A 22,414-nucleotide genomic window follows, 5' to 3' on the forward strand; every position below is an offset into this window, starting at 1 on the left:
AGCACCTTCCTACCTGCAAACACACTTCACTCTGCACAACCCCACATGTACAACCAGAAACAAAAACATCTTTGCATACCCAAAGATCACAGGCTGCAAATACAAATCCTTCCTAGACAGAACCTTCATGTTCCAAGCAAACAGACAGCAATTCTGGCTGGGAAACCACATAAATAAAGCCAGACAGACCTACAAAACATTCCGAAAATCAATTAAAACTGCTCTATTTGACAAAGCCAGACAGACCTACAAAACATTCCGAAAATCAATTAAAACTGCTCTATTTGACAAATTCCTTGCCTAATCAGATGACCTCTCAGGTATTCTTTCCCCTTATAACCCCAATGTATTATGTAACTTCTTTCTCTCATGTATTCCTTCCCTATGCTTCCCTAATCATCATGTAACTTCCTTCTTCTTGCATTGTGTAATTCGCTGATTGTCTAGCCTTCTTTCTATGTGAACCGCCTAGAAGTCAGTTTGACTATGGCGGTATAGAAAAATAAAGTTATTATTATTATTATTTCTGATCAAATCCCACTGGCGTCCAGTTAATCACTGAATTACTTTCAAAATCTCACTTCTAGTTTTTAAAACTCTCCTAATGAACCTCAATTTATTAACAAACTACTCATTCCTTATAATACATCACGCTCTCCTAGGTCCACCAATCAAAAACTTATAACAGTTCCCTCATTAAAAGTAATTGGTACTCGACATCATGACATGTTTTCAGCAATGGCCCCACAAATATGGAATACCTTACCTCAATATATAAGAGAAGAAAATGATTTAAGTCACTTCAAAGGCAATCTGAAGTGTTATCTTTTTAAAGATGCCTTTAATCTTTAGTTATGTTCAAAGTTTATTTTATTCCTTCTCTATTTTTTACTTTACCTCCCTATTATTCTGTCCATTTATGTCTTCTCCTATACTCTAATATAAATAATTGTAGTTCTGCTCTTTTTACCTTATGTATCTGTAAGTCTGTTTGTCTACTCTAAACCATTATATTTAAAGATTAAACTGGTATATGCTTATACCTTTTAAATTTGTAAATCACTTAGTAATGTAAATAAACGATTCATCAAGTCAAAATAAAATCTTGAAATCTTATTCGGAAAACTTTGGTAAAGATATGATGGTTTAAATCGGTTCCGGAATCAGTTTGGTTAAAAAGTTGATATTGTTTTGGAGCTAATTTTGTTTTGGCCATGAATAAGGCTTATTTACAGGCGGCTGGGAGTCCTGTTTTGTCTCCGGGGGTCTCCTGGAGGGGCACCGGCTTCCACGACCACCCCCGTCCAGTCTCCTCAGCCATTGTCCAAGCAGCCATGGGTGTCTTGAAACGAGGACTTTTTTCTGGCTGATACAGTTTCGCCGGATGAGGACTTGGATTTTGGAGTGGACCCCCAAGATCCTCTAGGGGGGTCAGATTATGTGGACGAAGGGTTTTTGGAGACGCTGACTGGTGAGGATGCATCAGTTGTGCACGTGTTTCACTGGGAATAGCTGCAGGAGCTTATTTGCCAGGTGTCTTCGATTTTGCACTTTGAGGAGGAAGCTAAGGACCCCCCTCGAGTTGTGAACCCTCTACTTCAGAGATCTATTTAGCATCCTGTTCCTTCCCTATGCATCAGGATATTCGGGATGTGGTGCATGCACAGTGGAAGATGCCGGATATACCTCTTCGCTTGGCGTGGTCCATGGACAGACTTTATCCCATTCCTGATGGGGATTGTAATACCTTTAACATATGAACATAAGAATTGCCACTGCTGGGTCAGACCAGTGGTCCATCGTGCCCAGCAGTCCGATCCCACAGCGGCTCCTTAGGTCAAAGACCAGTGCCCTAACTGAGTCTAGCCTTACCTGCTTACGTTCTGGTTTAGCAGGAACTTGTCTAACTTTGTCTTGAATCCCTGGAGGGTATTTTCCCCTATAATAGCCTCTGGAAGAGCGTTCAGGTTTTCCACCACTCTCTGAGTGAAGAAGAACTTCCTTACGTTTGTATGGAATCTATCCCCTTTTAACTTTAGAGAGTGCCCTCTCGTTCTCCCTGCCTTGGAGAGGGTGAACAACCTATCTTTATCTACTAAGTCTATTCCCTTCAGTATCTTGAACGTTTTGATCATGTCCCCTCTGTTTCCTCTTTTCAAGGGAGAAGCGGCCAAGTATGGCGACCAGTGCTGAATGCAGTATTCCAAGTGAGGGCGTACCATGGCCTGGTATAGAAACATAGAAACATAGAAATAAACGGCAGATAAGGGCCACGGCCCATCAAGTCTGCCCACTCCAATGACCCTCCCTATCTATCTTTGCGGATAGATCCCACATGTCTGTCCCATCTGGCCTTAAAATCTGGCACGCAGCTGGCCTCAATAACCTGAAATGGAAGTATAGCGGCATGTTAGCCTTCTCCGATCTGTTCATGATCCCCTTCTTAATCATTCTTAGCATTCTGTTCGCCCTTTTCGCTGCTGCCACACATTGCGCAGACAGCTTCATCGACTTGTCGACCAGTACTCCCAAGTCTCTTTCCTGGGGGGTCTCTCCGAGTACTGCACTGGACATCCTGTATTTGTGTAGAAGATTTTTGTTACCAACATGCAACACCTTACATTTATCCACGTTAAACCTCATTTGTTGTTGATGTAGTGGTCTCAGCTATTGCATGTCGACACACTATTCCAGTTAAGGGCAGTCGGCCCTGAGAGACCCTCGGGATTGTAAGATCCAGAGTTTTGATGTGGCTGCCTTGGTTGTCCAGGCAGTGATATGTGGTGGACTGGTAGCCAAGGCTTGTTTCCAGTGGTTTGAGCGGGACTTGGACTGGGAGGCGGCCGACTGGTCTTTAGTGGATCAGGAGGTGGCTAAGATTGAGCTTGGCGCTTCTTATCTCTCGGATGCCATGTATGATCTGTTGAGGGCTTTGGCCAAGTCCATGGCCCTCAGAGTAGTAGTTACTGGGGATGGGCAGACTAAATAGGCCATTTGACCTTTATCTGCCATTATGTTTCTGTGTTACCCTTTGGCTTCAGGGTTGGTCGGCAGATGCAGCCTCTAAGTTTAAGCTCATTAAATTCCCATTTCGAGGTTCCTTCCTCTTTGGGAAGGAATTGGATAAGTTGGTTCAAGCCTTGAGTGACTCTAAGGTGCCTCGGTTTCCTTGCCAAGTGATGTGGGGTGGTGCCGTCTGGGGGTGTTTGTAGGATTTTTGTAGGCATTGCACTGCTGGGGAGCGGCCCCTTTTCCTTCCAGGAGTTGCTTCTTTTAGCATATGCAGTCCTTTCAGGGAGCCCGCTGGGAGAGTCAGGACTCCGCCAGTGGCTCCTCCTCCGCTCACCCAGCCCAATGACTCACTGTGGGTCCTTTCCCCGGTTCTAGTGGAAGCTCGCTTATGGGAGTTTTACCGGGGGTGGACCGTGATCACAATGGCTCAGTGGATCCTAGAAGTGATTTGGGATGACTATGCTCTAGAGGAGGGGTGTCCAACCTTTTGGCTTCCCTGGGTCGCATTGGTCGAAAAAAATATTCCTGGGGCCGCACAAATATGCAAACGCTGCAGCGAGACAAAGGAGGGAGCTGGCAAGACTGTAAACACCTGGGGGCAGCAGAGGAAAACACTGCATCGCCCTCTACCGGGGCCGCACAAAATACTTCATGGAGTCGCATGCGGCCTTTGGGCCGCAGGTTGGACACATTATATTACATTACATTACATTAGGGACTTCTATTCCGCCTATACCTTGCAGTTCAAGGCGGATTACAAAAGAGCTAACTGGACATTTCCAGTGAAGTTACAACAGTTTTGGGGTTTTTTTTTTTTTTTTTTTTGTTACAAGGGAGGAGAGGTACCTGAATTAATTCCGGAAGAACTTGCAAATTGGATATTAAATTGACTGTACGTTACTGTGTGATATAACAAATAGATTACAGTTAGAGTACAAATAAGATTACGTTACATTTCAGGTTTCTGAATACTTGGTTGGTGTTTTGGGGAGGAAGAGATTATTTAAGTGGAGGTTTTGGGGGAGAATTTATCTAGGAGGAGGGGGAAGGGTTGGGTTAAGATATCTGGATAAATTTTTTGAAAAGTAGGGTTTTGATTTCTTTTCGAAAAGTTTTGAAGTTGCCCGTTGCCGTCAACAGGTTGGAGATGGAGTGGTTAAGTTTTGCTGCTTGCGTCGCCAGAAGGTTATCAAACATCTTTTTGCGCTGAGTGCCCTTGAGTTGAGGGAAGGCAAAAGGGCTCGGAGTTCTTCTTTGTCTTGAGGTGAGGATCTGGTTTAGGCGGTTGTTTAGATAGGGGGGGGCGGAGCCGTTTAATGCTTTGAATAATAGACAGTAGAATTTGAATTGAATTCGTGCTTGCATAGGTAGCCAGTGAGAGTCTAGGAAGGCTGTTGTAATATGATCATATTTTCTCAGGGAGTAGATCAGTCTGAGGGCAGTGTTTTGTATAGTCTGAAGTTGTTTTATCATGTTGGCAGGACAAGGTAGATAGAGGGAATTGCAATAGTCTATAGACCTAAGACTAGGGATTGGACAATTGTGCTGGGTTGAAGAATTTTCTTATTTTACGTAGATTTCTCATAATTAAAAAAGCTTTCTGGGATGTTTTATTGATTTGGGACTGCATTGTGCAGCATCTGTCTATCGTTACTCCTAGGAGTTTGAGTTCGGGCTGTATTGGGTATTTGGTGTTTTTAATTTTCAGTTCTGTAATGGTGGGAGTTTTGGCCTTTTCGAGCAGAAGGAATTTTGTTTTATCTGAGTTTAGTTTCAGTTTGTGGACACCCCTGCTCTATAGTTTTCCCGTCCGTTACCAGATCATTTCCTTTCTTCTTGTCAGGCAACTTGGCAGAAGTGGGCATTTTGGCAGATGCAGCGTGTGATCCCAGTGCCTCCTCACGAAACTCATAGCTACAGGTACTCATTTACTTCGTAGTGCCCAAGAAAATTGGGTCTTTTCATCCCATTTTGGATTTGAAAGGTGTCAACAGGGCACTCTAGGATCCGTCTTTTTGTATGGAAACCCTGAAATCCGTAATTCTGGCAGTTCAGCCTGGGGAATTTCTGATTTCTCTCAATCTGATGGAGGCCTACCTGCATGTTGCCATTCAGGCCTCCCATCAGTGCTTCCTTCACTTTGCAATTTTGGGAAAACACTATCAGTTTGTGTGCTTCCTTTTGAATTGGCCCCGACTCCACAGACCTTCACCAAGATTATGGTGGTGGTTGGGGTGGCTTTGTGCAAGGAGGGCATTCTGGTGGCATGGAATGTTGCTGCTTCTTGGGTTTTGGCCAGGTGCTGTGGACCTGGATTGGCCATTGTGGGAGCGGGCTGCCGGGCTTGATGGACCATTGGTCTGGCCCAGTAAGCCAATTCTTATGTTCTTAAAAACTTAAATAGGTTAGGGCTCTTCAGGTTGGGTAAGAGACGGCTAAGGGGGGAGATATGATCGAAGTCTACAAAATCCTGAGTGGTGTAGAACCGGTACAAACGGATCAATTTTTTTTTTTTTTTTTGCATCAAGATTTACAAAGATTAGAGAATATTCAATGAAGCTACAGAGTAATATTTTTAAAACCAACAGAAGGAAATATTTTTTCATTCGAAGAATAGTTAAGCTCTGGAATGTGTTCCCAGAGGATGTTGTAAGAGTGGTTAATGTAGCTGGTTTAAAAAAAAAAAAAAAAGAGAAGTTCCTGGAGGAAAGTCCATAAACTAACTGCTTTCGAGACAAACATGGGAGAAGTCACTGCTTGCCCTGGATCGGAGGCATGAAATACTGTGACTATTTGGATTTTTGCTAGGTACTTGTGACTTGGATTGGTCTCTGTGAAGACGGGATACTGGGCTAGATGAACCATTGATCTGATCCAGTAAGACTATTCTTATGTTTTTATGTTCTGGTTCATACCTATCTGCACGACTGGTTGATTCATGTGAAGTTGTTTCAGGAGAGCTCCCGGGTCACATCTTGTGTAGTGGAGTTTCTGCAGTCGCTGGACTGGGTCATCAAGCTGTCCAAAAGCCGGTTGACTCCGTCTCAGCACTTGGAGTATCTCAGAGTTCTCTTCGACACAGGCTTGAGGACAGTCTTCCTTCCCGAGGCCTCATGGATTGTTGCTGCCCTCGCGTGCAGGATTTTCTGCAGGTTCCTGGGGTCAATGGCGGCCTCCCTGCAGGAAGTCAGGTGGGCTTGGGTTCACAAGCACCCTCTTCAGTATGCGCTTCTTTGGCGATGATCGCCACAGATTCAAATTCTGGACTCTCCCGTCCCTCTTCGGGGGTTGGTTTGTCACAGCCTGTTCTGGTAGCTACAGTCTTCCAATCTGGTTCAGGGAGTGATTCTGGATCACCCCTAATGGACAGTGCTTCTAATGGACTCCAGTCTTCTTGGTTGGGGAGCTCAATGTCTTGGTTACTGGTTCATAGTCCTTTTGAGTGCCTTGACTCCTGCACACTGAAGGACCTTACTCTTAAGACGGTGTTCCTGGTGGCCATTAGTTCCATGAGGCGTGTTAACGAACTGCAGGCCTTTTCGTATAGGCCTCCCTTCCTGGAGTTCTCTAGGGAGTGGGTTGTGCTGTAACCAGTTCCCTTCTTTCTGCTGAAGGTGGTTTCGCCTTTTTGTGTCGACCAATCCATTGTCCGTCTGGTCTTAGGTAGTCGGGAGAGCTCATTGGAGTAGCGACAGTTGCGCAAATTGGATGTTCTTAGGGTCCTTCGTGCTTATGTGCCACAGACCAGGAGTTCTGTCAGTTGGATTATCTTTTAGTCCTTTAGGCGGGTCTTCATAAGGGGGACAGGATGGTGCTTCCAAGGCTACAATTGCATGTTTGATCAAGGAGGCTATCACTTCGGTGTATCTTCTTCAGAAGAAGCCTGTTTTGGATGTTCTCAAAGCTCATTCCAAGGGGTCAGGCACTCTCTTGGGCTGAGAGTTCTCTGGTGGATCCGGTGAATATCTGTAAAGCTGCAGTGCGGTTTGGTCTTCTTTCCATTTCTTTGTTTGCCACTACCGTGTGGATGTTCAGGCATGTCAGAATGCAGTGTTCAGTAAGCGTGTTCTTGTGGCAACCCTTTGGGGGTCCCACCCATGATGGTACTACTTTGGTATGTCCCATCCGTTTTGTGCCGGTCTGGAGGAACGCTAAACAAGGAGAAATTAGGTTCTTACCTGCTCATTTTTTCTTTGTCCCTCCAGACCAGCACGGACCCTGCCCTATCATATATTTTGGTGTTTTTTCATGAAGAGCACATTTTTTTTTCCTTCGGTATGTTTTTGTTTTGGTTGCTGGGGAGTATAAGAGCAGCAGTATTTGGTTCGTCTGGTTTAGCTGGCGAACTGTGGGGATGTTTTTGAAGATTGTTCTAATCAATATCCAACAGTGTTCACATGTCTGATTTGGCTCTCCATGTGAGAGTGGAGTTGGAATGTGTTCAGCCTGGTAAGTTTTCTGCTTGGCTATTCGTCAGACTGATTGTAGATGGGACTGCATAGCCCACTTGTACTACTGCCAAAAGTCATTATGTCTCAGTCTCCATCTGCTGGCAGTGGAGCGTAAACTGTGCTGGTCTGGAGAGTCTAAAAGAGAGTCTAATTTCTCCTTGTTCTAGTCTATGGCCAAGGAGCCAGCAATATCAAACCCCTCAGAGTTCTCTACATACTAGGTCCCAATGGATGGATGGATTATGCCACTAATTCAGCCACCGACTCATGGCAACACGCACAGTGAGGAATCCACCCTGTGATGTTTCACGGCAGAGTACAGGAGTGGTTTGCCATTATCTTCTCCCGCACTGTGTGTGGCTCCACTATATCGCTACTGCCCAACATAGGGCCCCTCAGCCTACAGCATCTGGTATTCCCAGGTTGTCTCCCATCCAGGTATTAGCCAGGCCTGACCCTGCTTAGCTTCAGATAGTAAGAGTGGGCCTACTCAGGGCAGCCAGGCAGTAGGTACTAGGTCCCAGTACTTCCAAGTAAAGCTGTAAAAACGAATGACATGACTGTTCAACTGACCGATTTAGGGCTTTCTTTACAGGTACCCACTACTGTTTGCCAAGCCGAATCTCTCTGAGGTTCTATAGAGATGAGTTCCGATCAGGGCTCCTGCACAGATGGGATGTTGTTGCAGCCAAGTTCTTTCAGAGCAGTCGGTGCCTTTGCTGTTCGGACCCTCCTCTACTTTCCTGACACTGTAATCCACAGTGCGAAGGGAAACATCCACCAATATTTATAACCATCACTGTGCAAAAATAATGTGATGTCATGGAAGGAACTTCTTTTCTGTAGTGATGAACAAGCTAAGTCCTGAAACACCGGGGCCGAGTCAAAACAGCGCGAGACAATTGCACGCAGGACATCAGCGCGTTGGATTGAAACACTATTTTAAAGCACTCCAAGAGGGTGTGGAGGGAGGGACCCCCCCCCCCCCACACACACACACACTTTGCTTAGAATTGTTGTCGCTCTCTTTGGAGGTGGGGGGAACCCCCTACCATTACAGAGGAAATTTTTATTTTTCAATAAAAGAGAGGGATAAAGGCTCTTTCCTCTATAATGGGGGGTTCCCACCAACACCCCCCTCAACAGGAGTGCCAACAGTTCTAAGTAAAGTGGGGTGGTTCCCCCACACACACCCCTCGGAGCGCTTTAAAATAGTGTTTAAATCCAGCACATTGACGTCCTGCGCATGATTGTCTGCCCAGCATTGTCCATGCGTGGTTTAGTCTATGTACCAAAACGTCATTATCTTAAGACCCTTCCAGCCAATTTCTCTTTGCTGTCTAGCTTTGTGCAAAAATTTTTCCTTAATGGTAAAATCAGCAAAGCATGCCACAATATTTCTGGGGATCCTGTCTTTTGTTGGTCCCAATCTTCATTGAGTTCAATCTAACTTAAAATCACTCTGGTCCTAGGCAGGATCATCTTTCAACAGTTCTCTTCCTGCACCACTATTTTGTAATATTTACATGCCTCCATCTCAACAGCCCCTTTAAATCTAAGATTACTCTGGTTTAACCTGTTTTCTAAGTCTTCTAGCTGATCTCTCAGCTCTTGAAGGGAACCCGAATCTCTTTTAAGGATCTGCCTTAGCAGTCACCAGGTCTGCAGTCACAGTATCCTCTGTTTGCCTCACAAAGGCTCCTAACTAATTTAATTCTGTACGAAGGCCTGCCAAAGCTGCTTGTACATCTTGCTGAACTGCAGACATTTCTTTTTTTTCAAGTCCTGAAACCAGCCAACCATGTCCTTTTCTGAAATTTCTTGAGTCTCCTCTCCCATTTGCTGAGATTCATCCTTGTCTGAGTCTAAGGCCTCTGCTGCCATATTTTTCTTAGCGCATGTGTCTGCTGCCAGCTCTGCTTTTTGGCGGTCCCCAGACTCTGATCCATACCAAAATTTCTCTAGTCATATGTGAGTAAACATCACACTGTTACAAGAGCCCAACTGCACCCTGAACTTGTCATGTTAAGGATGGTGGATAGCAAATTTCTAAACACTAAACTAAACTAAACTAAATCTTGGGTTTATATACCGCATCATCTCCACAGGTGGAGCTCGACACGGTTTACATGGTTAGGGAAGGAACGGAACTCCAGTGGATTTATAGAAGTAAGTAAGGGAGAGGTTAGGTGTGATAATACTAGGGAGGGGACGGGTTACGTTTTGGCGAAGAGCCAAGTCTTCAGAAGCTTACGGAATGGTAGAAGGGGGCTCAAGTTGCGGAGAGGGGAAGGGAGACTATTCCAGAGCTGAGCGATTCTGAAGTGGAGGGAGGACCCGAGTTTACCGACGAGGGAGATACCTTTTGAGGAGGGGAAGGATAATTTTAATTTTTGCGTGGATCTAGTGGAGAATGGATTTGAGGAATTCCAGGATAGAGGAATAAGAGGTGGAAGGATGCCGTGGAGTATCTTGAAGGTTAAGCAGGCACATTTAAAGTGGACCCTGGAGATGACAGGAAGCCAGTGCAGCTTGGACAGGAGCGGAGAGACATGGTCAAATTTGCTTTTTGAGAAGATAAGTTTGGCCGCGGTGTTCTGGATTAGTTGGAGTTTGTGGAGGCTTTTCTTTGTTAAGCTAAGGTAAATGGAATTGCAATAGTCCAATCTGGAGAGGATGATGGACTGTACGAGCACGGCAAAGTGTTTTTGGTGGAAGCAGGACCTCACTTTCCTCAGCATGTGAAGGCTGTGAAAGCATGTTTTTATCAGGGAGTTGAGGTGGTCGTTGAAGGATAGCGAGGAATCTATGGTGATGCCCAGAACTTTGCTAGAGAACTCTAGTTGTAGAGAGGAGCCTGTGGGCAGTGGGATGGAAGTGGGTAAATGATCAAGTTTAGGGCCAAGCCAAAGTAGTTTGGTTTTGGACTCATTCAGTTTCATTTGTACAGCGAGAGCCCAGGATTGAAGTTTGGTTATGCATGAAGAGATGTTTGCTGCGAGATTGGTGAGGTTTGCGTCGGTCTCGAGGAGGACCAGGATATCGTCAGCGTAAGTGTAGAGTATTTCTAGGGGGGAAAGGTGGAGGAGGTTCAGGGAGGACATATAAATGTTGAAGAGGATAGGAGATAGGGGGGAGCCTTGAGGAACTCCACATGTCGGTTTCCACGGGGAGGATGAGGTACCATTCTAGGTAACGTTGTAAGAGCGAGAACGTAAGAAATTCGAGAACCAGTCGAGGACCGTGGAGCTGATGCCTATCTCGGAGAGTAGGAAGATTAGAATGTCATGATGGACAACGTCGAAGGCTGCAGAGAGGTCGAATTGGAGTAGAACGGCAAATTTTTTGTGAGAATGGAGTTGTTGGATCTTCGAGATTAGGGAGGCCAGGAGGGTTTCAGTACTGAAGTTAGGTCTGAAGCCATATTGATAGGGTAGGAGGATAGAGAATCTTTCTAAACACCCTAATGGAGCCCCATCCTGGCCATCAATGGTAGCCATCCTGGTTCATAACATCACATCCTCATCTTATATCAGCTGTATTAAGCTTTTGAGACATAAGTTAAATAAAGGAGACAGATCGCAGCAAGTTTGCAAGTCCAAAGCAAAATTCTAGCTAAGGATCAGGGAGCCCCAAATTAGGCAGCCATCAAGGGAGTTGATATCACTTCCTTTTTGAATAAATATTTTATTATTTTAAATACTTATTGATGATCAAGCATAAGATTCTTAATACGTATAGATATTATTAAACAGACAGTAAAACAAGATTTAAAATTTCTGATTAGCGTTTCCTCTGCTTTCTAATCTGTGCCAACATGAAATAGAACAGTTTTAAGCTTCTTTCAGGTCTTTGGGTCCACAGGAAGAGTTCCATAATCCAGGCCTGATGGAAATCTTAGCAGTATGATGTTGGGAAAATGAGCCAAGTATTAAGTGGGTTGATTTAGTATCTGTAGTCTGTTAATTTTGTTATAAAATAAAATCCATAAAGAAAAGTTGGAAAACCCCACACTTGGGTTTTTTTCTCCTTTCTGGCAGGTTTGATTTAATGGGTTTGAATCCAGATGCTCCCGAAGATGAGACTGGCATAAAGAAAGCTGCAGAAAACAGTAAGACTTTCCTTTAGCCCCTAATGACTGATGTGTATATTTCCTTGTACTGTGATCACGCTTAAGTTTAGAACAAAATGCATTGTATATTATGGGGTTAATTTCATAATTGTTCATCTTAGAATAGTACACCATGTGAACACACTCTTGGATTTTCAAAGCAAAAGTACTGTATGTCCAAGGAAAATTTATGTACACATGTGCATCAAACAGAAGCTATAAACATGTTTTCTCTGGGTTAAAATACACGCATTGTAGACTAGAACCTGTAGATTCATAGAGAATGACAGGACAGAATTTGTCTCCGTCCCCACGGATAACCACAGGAAACCATCCCGAATCGCTCTTTAGTGTCTATCTCAACCTCGGTCCGTCTACACCAGCATCCTTCAGTGCAAGGTTTGATTGAGGGTCAGAGGTTGTGTCCATTCAGATTCTTGATTCTTTCTTCTCTCCTTAAATAATGACATGGGGATGGTTTTTCTGTGGGGACGGTGACAAATTAGAGCACTCAGTGAGCTCTCCAGTAGTGCTGCCCAATTTGCGATTCAGTGAATCGATTTGATTTTGGAAAAAATCGAACTTACCGATTCGTCGGCCCCCTTGCTAGAGACCCGTTTGGACTTTCCCTCTGCCACCGGAGTCCTTTCTTCTAATGTAACTTCCGCTTTTGCAAAACTGGAAGTTACATCAGAAACAAAGGACTCCAGTGGCAGAGGGAAATCCCGAACAGGACTGTGCATGCAGATCGTCAGCAGCAAGGCTCTCCCCTTCCCGGCCGGAAGTATTTCTCCTCTCCTCCCTGGCCAAGCAAAAGCGGTGGTAGCTAATGCAATTCACTACCCTGCCGCTACTCCAGGTGTCTTCTCTCCATTTGGCCACCCAAGCAGAAACAGGAAGTTTTCACTGAGGGCAAGTCACAGTGGAGAGAAGACACAAGGAGTAGTGGCAGGAGTGGATTGCTAAATAACTACCGCCACCAGCAACATGTTGTAACGTCAAAATAAAGGTAGATGGGGGGAGAGGGGAGATGGACTTGAGGGAGTTGGTGGACTGTAGAGGGAGAGATGGGGAGAAGATGGATGGGAGAGGTGAACTTGGTGGAGGGGGAGATGGACTTGGGGGGAGATCATGGAGAGGGAAGATGGGGGAGGAATAGAAGAAATAATAGATCTAAAAACAGAGGGAGAGAGATAGTGGACAATGGGATTTAGGGAGGGAAGGAACAGAAAGAGAGAGAAGTTGGACACAAGGGATGTTGTGGGGAGGATAAAGATACTGGCTAGGAGGGTATTTAGAAAGAAAGGGAGAGCTGGTGGGGAAGGAGGGAGAGATGCTGGATGAAAGGGTAGTTGAAAAAAGGAGAGATGGTGGATCTGGGGATGGTGGGGTCCATCGCTCCAGCTACGGGAATAGAGATGAAAAAAAGGAAAGATGCTAGACCTCCAGGGGAGGGAAGGGAAATGGAAGGGGAGGACAGAAATGGAAGATGGATGGTTACCACGAAGAAAGAAGAAAATGACAATAGGGCAAGAGACCCTGGCAAGCAATTTTAAAATTCATATGCTAAATCATGATGGAAGAAGAGGGGGAGGATTAGCAATTGTCGCCAAGGAAGGATTTGTAGTTGAACTATTGGATTCCAAAATGACCAACCAATTAGAAATATTAGCCTGTAAAATTAGCAATAAGGAACTAGAAGATTCCCTTTCTTGTATATTATTCTATGTTCCGCCAAAAAGCTGGCCAAAAGCTAGAGAGGACTTCTGCAAATTTGTCCTACTTAACTCAATCACTTCATCACATAATCTAATTGCGGGAGACATAAACTTACATCTAGATCAGTTGTCTCAAACTCAAACCCTTTGCGGGGCCACATTTTGGATTTATAGGTACTTGGAGGGCCGCAGAAAAAAATAGTTAATGTCTTATTAAAAAAATGACAATTTTGCATGAGGTTAAACTCTTTATAGTTTATAAAACTTTCCTTTAACAGTTTTACCTTATGCAAAATTGTCATTTCTTTAATAAGACAACTATTTTTTCTGCGGCCCTCCAAGTACTCTATTTTTTCTGCAGCACTCACATTTAAAGTTTAATATCTTTTCTTTCTCAAAACTGGCACATTTCTATTGCTAAATTGAAAATAAAATAATTTTCCTACCTTTGTTTGGTAATTTCATCAGTCTCTGGTTGCACTTTATTCTTCTGACTGCATCCAATATTTCTTCTCTTCTTTCAGCCTCCTGTATGCTTCCTCTCCTCCAGACCTCATTCCTTCCCCCAACTTTTTCTTTCATTTTCTATGTCTGTCTTTCTCTGATTCCTTGTCCCATTTTTTGCTTTGTTTCTGGCTCCTTGTCCCCCCCCTTCTTTCTTTTTTCCTTCTGGCTCCCTGTCCCCCCCCTTCTTTCTTTTTTCCTTCTGGCTCCCTGTCCTCTCCCTTCTTTCTTTTTTCCTTCTGGCTCCCTGTCCTCTCCCTTCTTTCTTTCTTCCTTCCTGCCTCCCCCATGCCACCGCCGTCGGGGAATAGGCTGCTGCTGCTTCTGGCGCCATCGGGAAGAGGCCGAGATCTCCACGGGGCCGACCAACTTTCGCTGCCCGATGTCAATTCTAACGTCGGAAAGGACATTCCGGGCAGCCAGGCAGCGATTGCTTAGCCAGAACGTCCTCTTGACGTCAGAATTGAGGTCGGGCGGCGAGAGAAGCAGGGAGATCAAAGAGCATGGTGCCGGCGGTGAGAAGGGAAGGGAAGCAGTTGGGCACCCCTGCTCTAGACGAGCCACACTCTATGAAGAACAGTGGAGGGTGACCAGTTGTGTGGAAACCCCCCCCCCCCCCTTGGTACGCCACTGGAGCAGCAGCGTGTCTGGCCGGCTCATTCCATTCAAAGCCGCGGGTGGCGGCTCCTTGCGAGATCCGCGCCTGCGTCTGAAGCCTCTCTGATGTGATGTCAGAAAGGCTTCCGATGCAGGAGCGAATAGCGCAAGGAACCGCCAACCCGCGGCTTTGAACGGAACGAACCGGCCAGACCCGCTGCTGCTCCAAAAGGAAGGAATTATCCAGTCCAGACCACGGGCCGCAAATAAAACTTGGAGAGCCACATGTGGCCCGCGGGCCGCGTGTTTGAGACCGCTGATCTAGATGAAATAGACAATCTAGAAGTGAAAGACTTTAAAAAACTTTCTTTCTTTACTCAATTACAATCTCCCTTCATCCACTCAAACACATTAAAAAGGCCATCATTTAGACGTGGTAGCGATGTCCATAAAGGAGATCATAAATCCTCCCATCTCTCTTTCGGATGGTACTTGGTGTCATGATATCTGGTCTGACCATTTCACTTATTATTTCAATCTATTCTGGATTGATAGAGTAGAATGGAAGTTTATGTATCAAGCTCTAGAATGGTTTGGTGTAGGACCTGGTTTTATTAAAATGATTCAAACATTATATAGCTCCCCTGGAGCAAGATTAAATATAAACAATAACTTATCTGATAAATTTAACTTGCTAAGGGGAGTTAGACAAGGTTGTCCTTTATCTCCCTTACTTTTTGATATCGTTCTGGAACCCTTATTAATTGCAATAAATCAAACTAAGGGAATAAAGGGAATCACATTTTCTAATTGGGAATTTAAATTATCTGCGTATGCAGATGATATTTTATTATATTTAAGAGAACCAGAAGACACCATTCCAGATCTACTTAACTTAATAGAAAAGTTTGGAAAGTTTTCTGGATATAAAATCAATTGGGAAAAATCTGAAGTTCTTCCAATTAATATCCATTGTACCAAAGGATTATTTGATTCATATTCATTTAAATGGAAAGAGGAAGGACTAAAATATTTAGGTATTCTTATAAAAAATACAATTGATGACACAGTAAAAGAGAATGAAAAACTTTTATTAAAGAAAATAACAGAAATGTGCGAGCAATGGAATCCTTTACATCTTTCTTGGTGGGGAAGAGTTCAAACAATTAAAATGATGATTTTACCTGTGGTTTGTTATCAAATGAGTATGATCCCAATATTTTTTCAGGGGTCATTTTATAAAAAGTTAAACAGTATACTAACAAAATTTGTTTGGTTTGGGAAAAGACCCAGAATCGCTTTAGCATCATTACAAAAAACAATTAAGGAGGGAGGTGTAAATTTTCCAAATTTCTATAGGTACCATCAAGCCTATATTTTAAGACAGGGTATGTATTGGATCCTCCCAGATCTCATGGAAAATGTACCTGATTGGTTATATTTAGAATGGCGCCTCATGTTCCCTTTACATCCAGAACATTTCATTAGTATAACAATGCCCAGGAGTTATAAAGATCATAGAATTCTAATAGATACATGGAAAACATTAAGATTTATAAGCAATTTATCAACAAATCCATTGGCTAAATCTTTAAATCAATCTATTTGGGTAAACTCCAGGATCAAAATTGGTGGATTTAAAATAGTATGGAAACAATGGATAATAGCAGGTATACGTACTTTAAAAGATGTAATAATAAATGGATCACTGCTTAGTTTTTCACAATTGCAACAAAAATTTGGATTAGAAAAAACACAATATTTTAAATGGATGCAATTGAAGCAGGCTATTCAGGAAGGGTTCCCTGAATGGAAGAATCTTAATAATCAATATAGTTTGCCAATCCTTTGTTTTCAAGCAGATTTTCTAGGACACCAAGCTGCAAAATGGTATAAGATTATATATGAATTTTCAAACAAAAAAAAAGAGAACAGGACTTAGGGACATTTGGAGTATTGAGATAGGACAGACAATTTCTGCATCTCAATGGCAAAAATTTTGGTCCTGGAGAATACATACTACAAGGTCAGCATCTATGAGTCAAACATGGATGTTTTTATTACATAGAGTTTTATGGACCCCTACAAGATTACAGAAATTAGATAGTAGTAGATCTAATAGATGCTGGCATTGTAAGATAGAAGTGGGGACATTAGATCATTTATTATTCTTTTGTCCCTGTATTAATTCCTTTTGGAAATTAATTTGGCCCCAAATTAATAAATTATTAGAAAATCATGTTGGACTATCATATGATACAATATTATTTGGAACAACAATGAGAACACAGAGTCCGATATCAGCTAACAATAATAAACTTTTATTAATTCTAACAGGGGTCGCCATTCAGCAAATTACTCAGAATTGGAAAGATTACACTAAATTAAATTACACTTTCTGGTGGAATTCAATTTGTCATATATATAAAATGGAAAAAGTAATGGCATTACAACAAGGTTATATTAAAAAATTTAATAAAATATGGGGACCATTGACAAATTATTCTACTGATCAGATATCATAACACATGTATAGAGCATATAGAGGGGGTAGGGAAGGGAAAAATATTGTAATAATAATATGATATAAAATTTTGATAAAGGGTTTCTTTAATTTACAATGTAAGAACATTTATTGATAATTTCAAGTGTTTCTTCATAATTGAATGTAATACATGTATTTCACTTGATGTAAGAATTTAAAAAGAATAAAAATTATTTACAAAAAAAAAAAAATCTATTCTGGATCGGCTAAAATCTAAGACACGCCCACGGACAAAAAGAGAACACCTCGCAAGGGGCCATATCAACCCAGAGGAGTATTGGTCACAATATGATCTACAAGCGAAGATAGAAGAAAGAGTTGATTTCTATGATCACTGGATGAAAACTAGCACATCCATTTTAGATAAAATTGCCCCTAAACGAAATAGTAAAAGCTGCTCAAACAAATACAACAAATGGTTTGACATCGAACTCCTAACAATGAAACAATCAGTAAGACGATTAGAAAGAATCTGGAAAAAAACGGGAAAGCTGTCAGACCGGAATAACTGGAGATCCAACATAAAACTCTACAAACAACAGATAAAAGAAAAACGTAAAACATTTTACTCATACAAAATTAACTCATCATACACTAGCTCAAAAGGAACTAATACTAAAGAACTGTTCAACATAGTTATGAATTTATTTGACACCACACGCTACACTCAACCCATGCATAACACCAAGTTACCCTCAGCAAATGATCTAGCACAACATTTCGATTCAAAAATTAAAAACCTAAGAAATAACTACTCAATAATTGCCGAATACGAACATCAATCAACTGAGGACAAGGAAGATAGCCTTCTCAGAGATCCTGCCAGTACCGAGAGCGGACGCAAGGAGGCAGAGCGAACTACAAGCAATAAACGGTTGGCTGAGGAGATGGTGCGAAGAGGAGGGTTTCCACTTTGTTCGGAACTGGACAACTTTCTTGGGGAAGAACAAGCTCTACAGGAGAGATGGACTGCACCTGAGCATGGCTGGGATGAGGATGCTGGCACGCAATGTCCAGAGCGTCATAGACTTGGCTTTAAACTGAGGAGAAGGGGAAAGCCGATAATCAATCTGACCTCGACACATCGGACCAAAGTATCAAATAAGGATACTGAGCAAGAACACTGTAAAAGAGGGCTCGGGACTGAGTGGGAATTTTTGGAAAAAGGATCAAAGGATGCAATGCAGGGGCCCGGGGCACAAATGAAACTGGCAAGCAGGATTAACAGAGAACAACGGGAGCCAGAGGGGCAACCAAAAATGGGGAAACAGGCTGAGGATGAAACAGACACACCGCAGGAAGAGGATGACCGAGACGAGGCTCGGGGACTAGCAACCCTTGAGGGGGTCGCCAGGAGCGCCAAACCACGAGAAAAACCAGCAGAGAAGGCAAACAACCGGGACTTACATTGCCTATACGCTAATGCTAGGAGCCTAAGGGCCAAAATGGGAGAGCTGGAAGTCATAGCCAGCAAGAAGGACCTAGACATAATTGGAGTCACAGAAACGTGGTGGACTGATGACAATAAATGGGATGTTGCCATACCAGGGTATAAACTCTACAGGAGGGACAGGACACACAAAAAGGGTGGAGGAATAGCGCTATATATAAGAACATAAGAAGTTGCCTCCACTGGGTCAGACCAGAGGTCCATCGCGCCCAGCGGTCCGCTCCCGCAGAGGCCCATCAGGTCTATGACCTGTGAAGTGGTTCCTGACCATTTCTATAACCTACCTCTACTTCTATCTGTACTCCTCAATCCCCTTATTCTTTAGGAACCTATTTAAACCTTCCTTGAACCCCTGTAATGTGCTCTGGCCTATCACAACCTCCGGAAGCGCGTTCCATGTGTCAACCACCCTCTGGGTAAAAAAGAACTTCCTAGTAGAGAATGACACGGTGGCGGTTTACCCGTGGCCACCGCATTTAGCTGCGGGTAACCCGTCAAAACGGGGACCGAAAACTAGCAGTCGCTACGGGGACAAGGCCATTCACCGCCCCGTGGAGCGGTGAATGGTCTTGTCCCCGCAGTGAGGCATGAAGGATCACGCGGTCCCCGCAGCCCACACCCGCCTGCCCAATCGATCCTAGTGATTAGCCAGCTCTCTCCCTTCTCCTCACCTTAGTTTGTAGGTTTTCTTTTTCGGCGACCCGCACGCTATCAAAGAGCCGCGCACCTGCTGCTGCTCAGTTTCGATCTTCTGCTCTGATGCAACCGGAAACAGGAAGTTGCAGCAGAGCAGAAGATTGAACACTGAGCAGCCGTGCGTGCAGGTCGCCGAAAAAGAAAGCCTGCAAACTAAGGTGAGGAGAAGGGAGAGAGCTGGCTAAACACTAGGATCGATTAGGCAGGCGGGTGGGGGATGCGGGGACCGTGCGATCGCCCGTGTTCCCGGCTCAAACTGGAAGGAGGGAGTGAAAGGGAAAAGGATTCTGGGCCAAGGGGATGAAAACGGAAAGAAAAACCCACAGCAGGAAAGAAAGGGAAGGACAGGCAGGTGAGCCAAATGCTAGAAGCAGGGGGGGGAAGAAAGAGGGAAAAAAGCTAGATGGGGTTGAAAAGAAGAGACACACTGGTATGGAAGAGGAAGATAGGGGAAATCTGGACACAGGAAGGTAACAGAAAGAGGGGAAATTATGTGCATGGGGCATAGGGACAGAGACATAAAGGGGACATGCCATGGGGATGGTATATGGACACAGGGGGGGGGCAATGGCAGATACATAGGGGAGATATTAGAAATGGGGAAAATAAGAGCACAGAAGCGAGATGGTTTGTGGGGATGGGACAGGGACCGAGCTCGCAGGCTCCAGTGGCTTGCACAAATTACATTGTAACGTGCCATGAAAATAAGAGGGAGGAAGGTAGATAGATAGGCCACGCGAGAGGAGCTGAAGGGTGGTAGAAAGGAACAGATGGTAAAGGAGGGAAGGGTGGTGGTGGAAAGGAATAGGACAGACATTGAAGGAGGGTGGAGAGGAACAGACCCTGAAGGGAAATGTGGAAGACAGAATGGGAAGAAGACAGATGCCAGACTATGGGGGAATGGAGGGAAGAAGATGGGTGCTAGACCAATTGGGGGGGGTGTGAAGGGAGAGGCAAATGGAAGACGCAGAGAGAAGACACACAGTGGATGGAAGGAATTGAATGAGAAGATGTGGAAAGCAGAAACCAGACAACAAAGGTAGAAAAAAAATTATATTTATTTATTTTTTGCTTTAGGATAAAGTAGTATATTAGTTGTGTTGATAAAAATTTATAAACAAAACCCTGCCAGCTGAACATCTCTTTCTCTAGTTCAGCAGCAGGAACTTTGATTTATAAGAAAGGAATAAGCTAAATATTACAGTACTAAGGCTTATATGGATGCAGCGGGGACGGGGACGGGGCGGTGAATGGGATGGCAGGGGCGGTGACGGGGCGGTGAAAGGGATGACGGTGACGGGGCGGTGAAGGGAATAGCGGTGACGGGGCGGTGCAGAGGATGGTGGGATGGGGCGATGGCGGGGACAGATTTTTTCCCCGTGTCATTCTGTACTTCCTAGCATTTGTTCTAAACCTGTCCCCTCTCAATTTCTCCAAGTGACCCCTTCTACTTGTGGTTCCCCACAGTCTGAAGAATCTGTCCCTGTCTACCCTCTCTTTGCCCCTCAGGATTTTGAAGGTTTCTATCATGTCTCCTCTAAGTCTCCCTCAACCAGGATGGAAACAACAGTAAGGGCGGATGACTTGGAATCACTATGGGTTAAGCTACCGGGAGGAACTGGAGCAGACATAAAATTGGGACTGTACTATCGCCCACCTGGACAATCGGAAGAAATCGACCAGGACCTGGAGGCTGAACTGAGGCAGGTATGCAACAGCGGAAGTGTGGTGGTGATGGGGGATTTCAACTACCCTGGGATAGACTGGAGTATCGGGTACTCAAACTGCACGAGGGAGACCAAATTCCTGGAGTCCACGAGGGACTGTTTCATGGAACAGCTGGTCATGGAACCAACACGGGGAGATGCCACTCTTGATCTAATCTTCAATGGGATAGGGGGACCCGCAAAAGAGGTGGCGGTACTAGCCCCACTAGGAAACAGCGATCACAACACGATCCAGTGCAGGTTAGAAATTGGATCATCAAAAGTGAAAAGAACCACAACGACAGCACTCAACTTCAAAAAAGGGAATTATGATGCCATGAGGAAAATGGTGGGAAAGAAACTCAACGGTAACGCAAGGAAGATAGAGTCCGTAGAAAAAGCATGGACCCTACTCAAGGGCACGGTGCACAAAGCACAGAACCTGTGTGTCCTCAAGTTCAGGAAAGGGAGCAAAAAACCCAATGTGGATAACAAATGCAGTGAAAATGACGATAAGTGACAAGAAAGCATCGTTCAATAAATGGAAAAAGGACCAAACAAAGGACAACCAAAAGGAGCATAAAGAACACCAGAGGGAGTGTCACCGAGTGGTAAGGAAAGCAAAAAGGGAATATGAAGAGAGACTGGCGGGGGAGGCAACAAACTTCAAATCATTCTTCAGGTACGTTAAGGGGAAGCAACCAGCAAGGGAGGAAGTGGGACCCTTGGATGATGGAGACAGAAAGGGAGTAGTAAAAGAGGAAAAAGAGATAGCTGACAAGTTAAATGAGTTCTTCCCGTCAGTCTTCACGAGGGAGGACACAACCAACATTCCGGAACCCAAAGAAATCGTAAATGGAGATCAGGATGATAAACTGGTCCAACTAGAAGTGAGCCGAGTGGATGTCCTCAGGCAGATTGACAGGCTAAAGAGCGACAAATTGCCAGGTCCGGATGGCATTCACCCAAGGGTACTCAAGGAACTAAGGAACGAAATAGCAGAGTCACTTCGACAAATATGCAACCTGTCCTTAAAAACTGGAGAAGTTCCGGAGGACTGGAAAATAGCAAATGTCACGCCCATCTTCAAGATGGGTCCAAGGGGTGACCCAGGAAACTACAGGCCGGTGAGCTTGACCTCGGTCCCGGGAAAGATGATGGAAGCACTGATTAAGGACAGCATCTGTGAACACATCGAAAACAATGGGCAGCTAAAGTCAAGTCAGCATGGCTTCTGCAAGGGTAGGTCATGCCTCACAAACTTATTGTACTTCTTTGAGGGGGTAAACAGCCAGGTGGATAAAGGGGAATCCATAGACATCATTTACCTTGACTTTCAAAAAGCCTTCGACAAGGTACCACACAAAAGACTGCTTAAGAAGCTATGGAACCACGGGGTGCAAGGGGAGGTCCACCGATGGATCAAAAACTGGCTGGCAGACAGGAAACAGAGGGTTGGAGTAAAGGGCCATTACTCAGACAGGCAATGGGTCACGAGTGGAGTTCCGCAGGGGTCGGTACTGGGACCGATCCTGTTCAATATATTTATTAACGACTTGGAGGCAGGAACAAAATGTGAGGTCATTAAATTTGCGGATGACACCAAACTATACAGCAAGGTTAA

The 22,414-nt window shown here is 44.2% G+C and overlaps 1 protein-coding gene across 2 annotated transcripts in view; it reads left to right on the forward strand.

The window, feature by feature from the left end:
* Positions 1–22,414, forward strand: part of LYPLA2 (lysophospholipase 2) — a 184,510-nt gene that overhangs the window by 60,207 nt on the left and 101,889 nt on the right. For both annotated transcript variants that reach the window (XM_033955044.1, XM_033955043.1), the window contains exon 6: positions 11,504–11,574. In XM_033955044.1, coding sequence (XP_033810935.1) covers positions 11,504–11,574 — 71 coding nt within the window. The remainder of the gene's footprint in view (positions 1–11,503; positions 11,575–22,414) is intronic.

Source organism: Geotrypetes seraphini, chromosome 8 (assembly GCF_902459505.1).
Source record: "Geotrypetes seraphini chromosome 8, aGeoSer1.1, whole genome shotgun sequence".
Classification (NCBI taxonomy): Eukaryota; Metazoa; Chordata; class Amphibia; order Gymnophiona; family Dermophiidae; genus Geotrypetes; species Geotrypetes seraphini.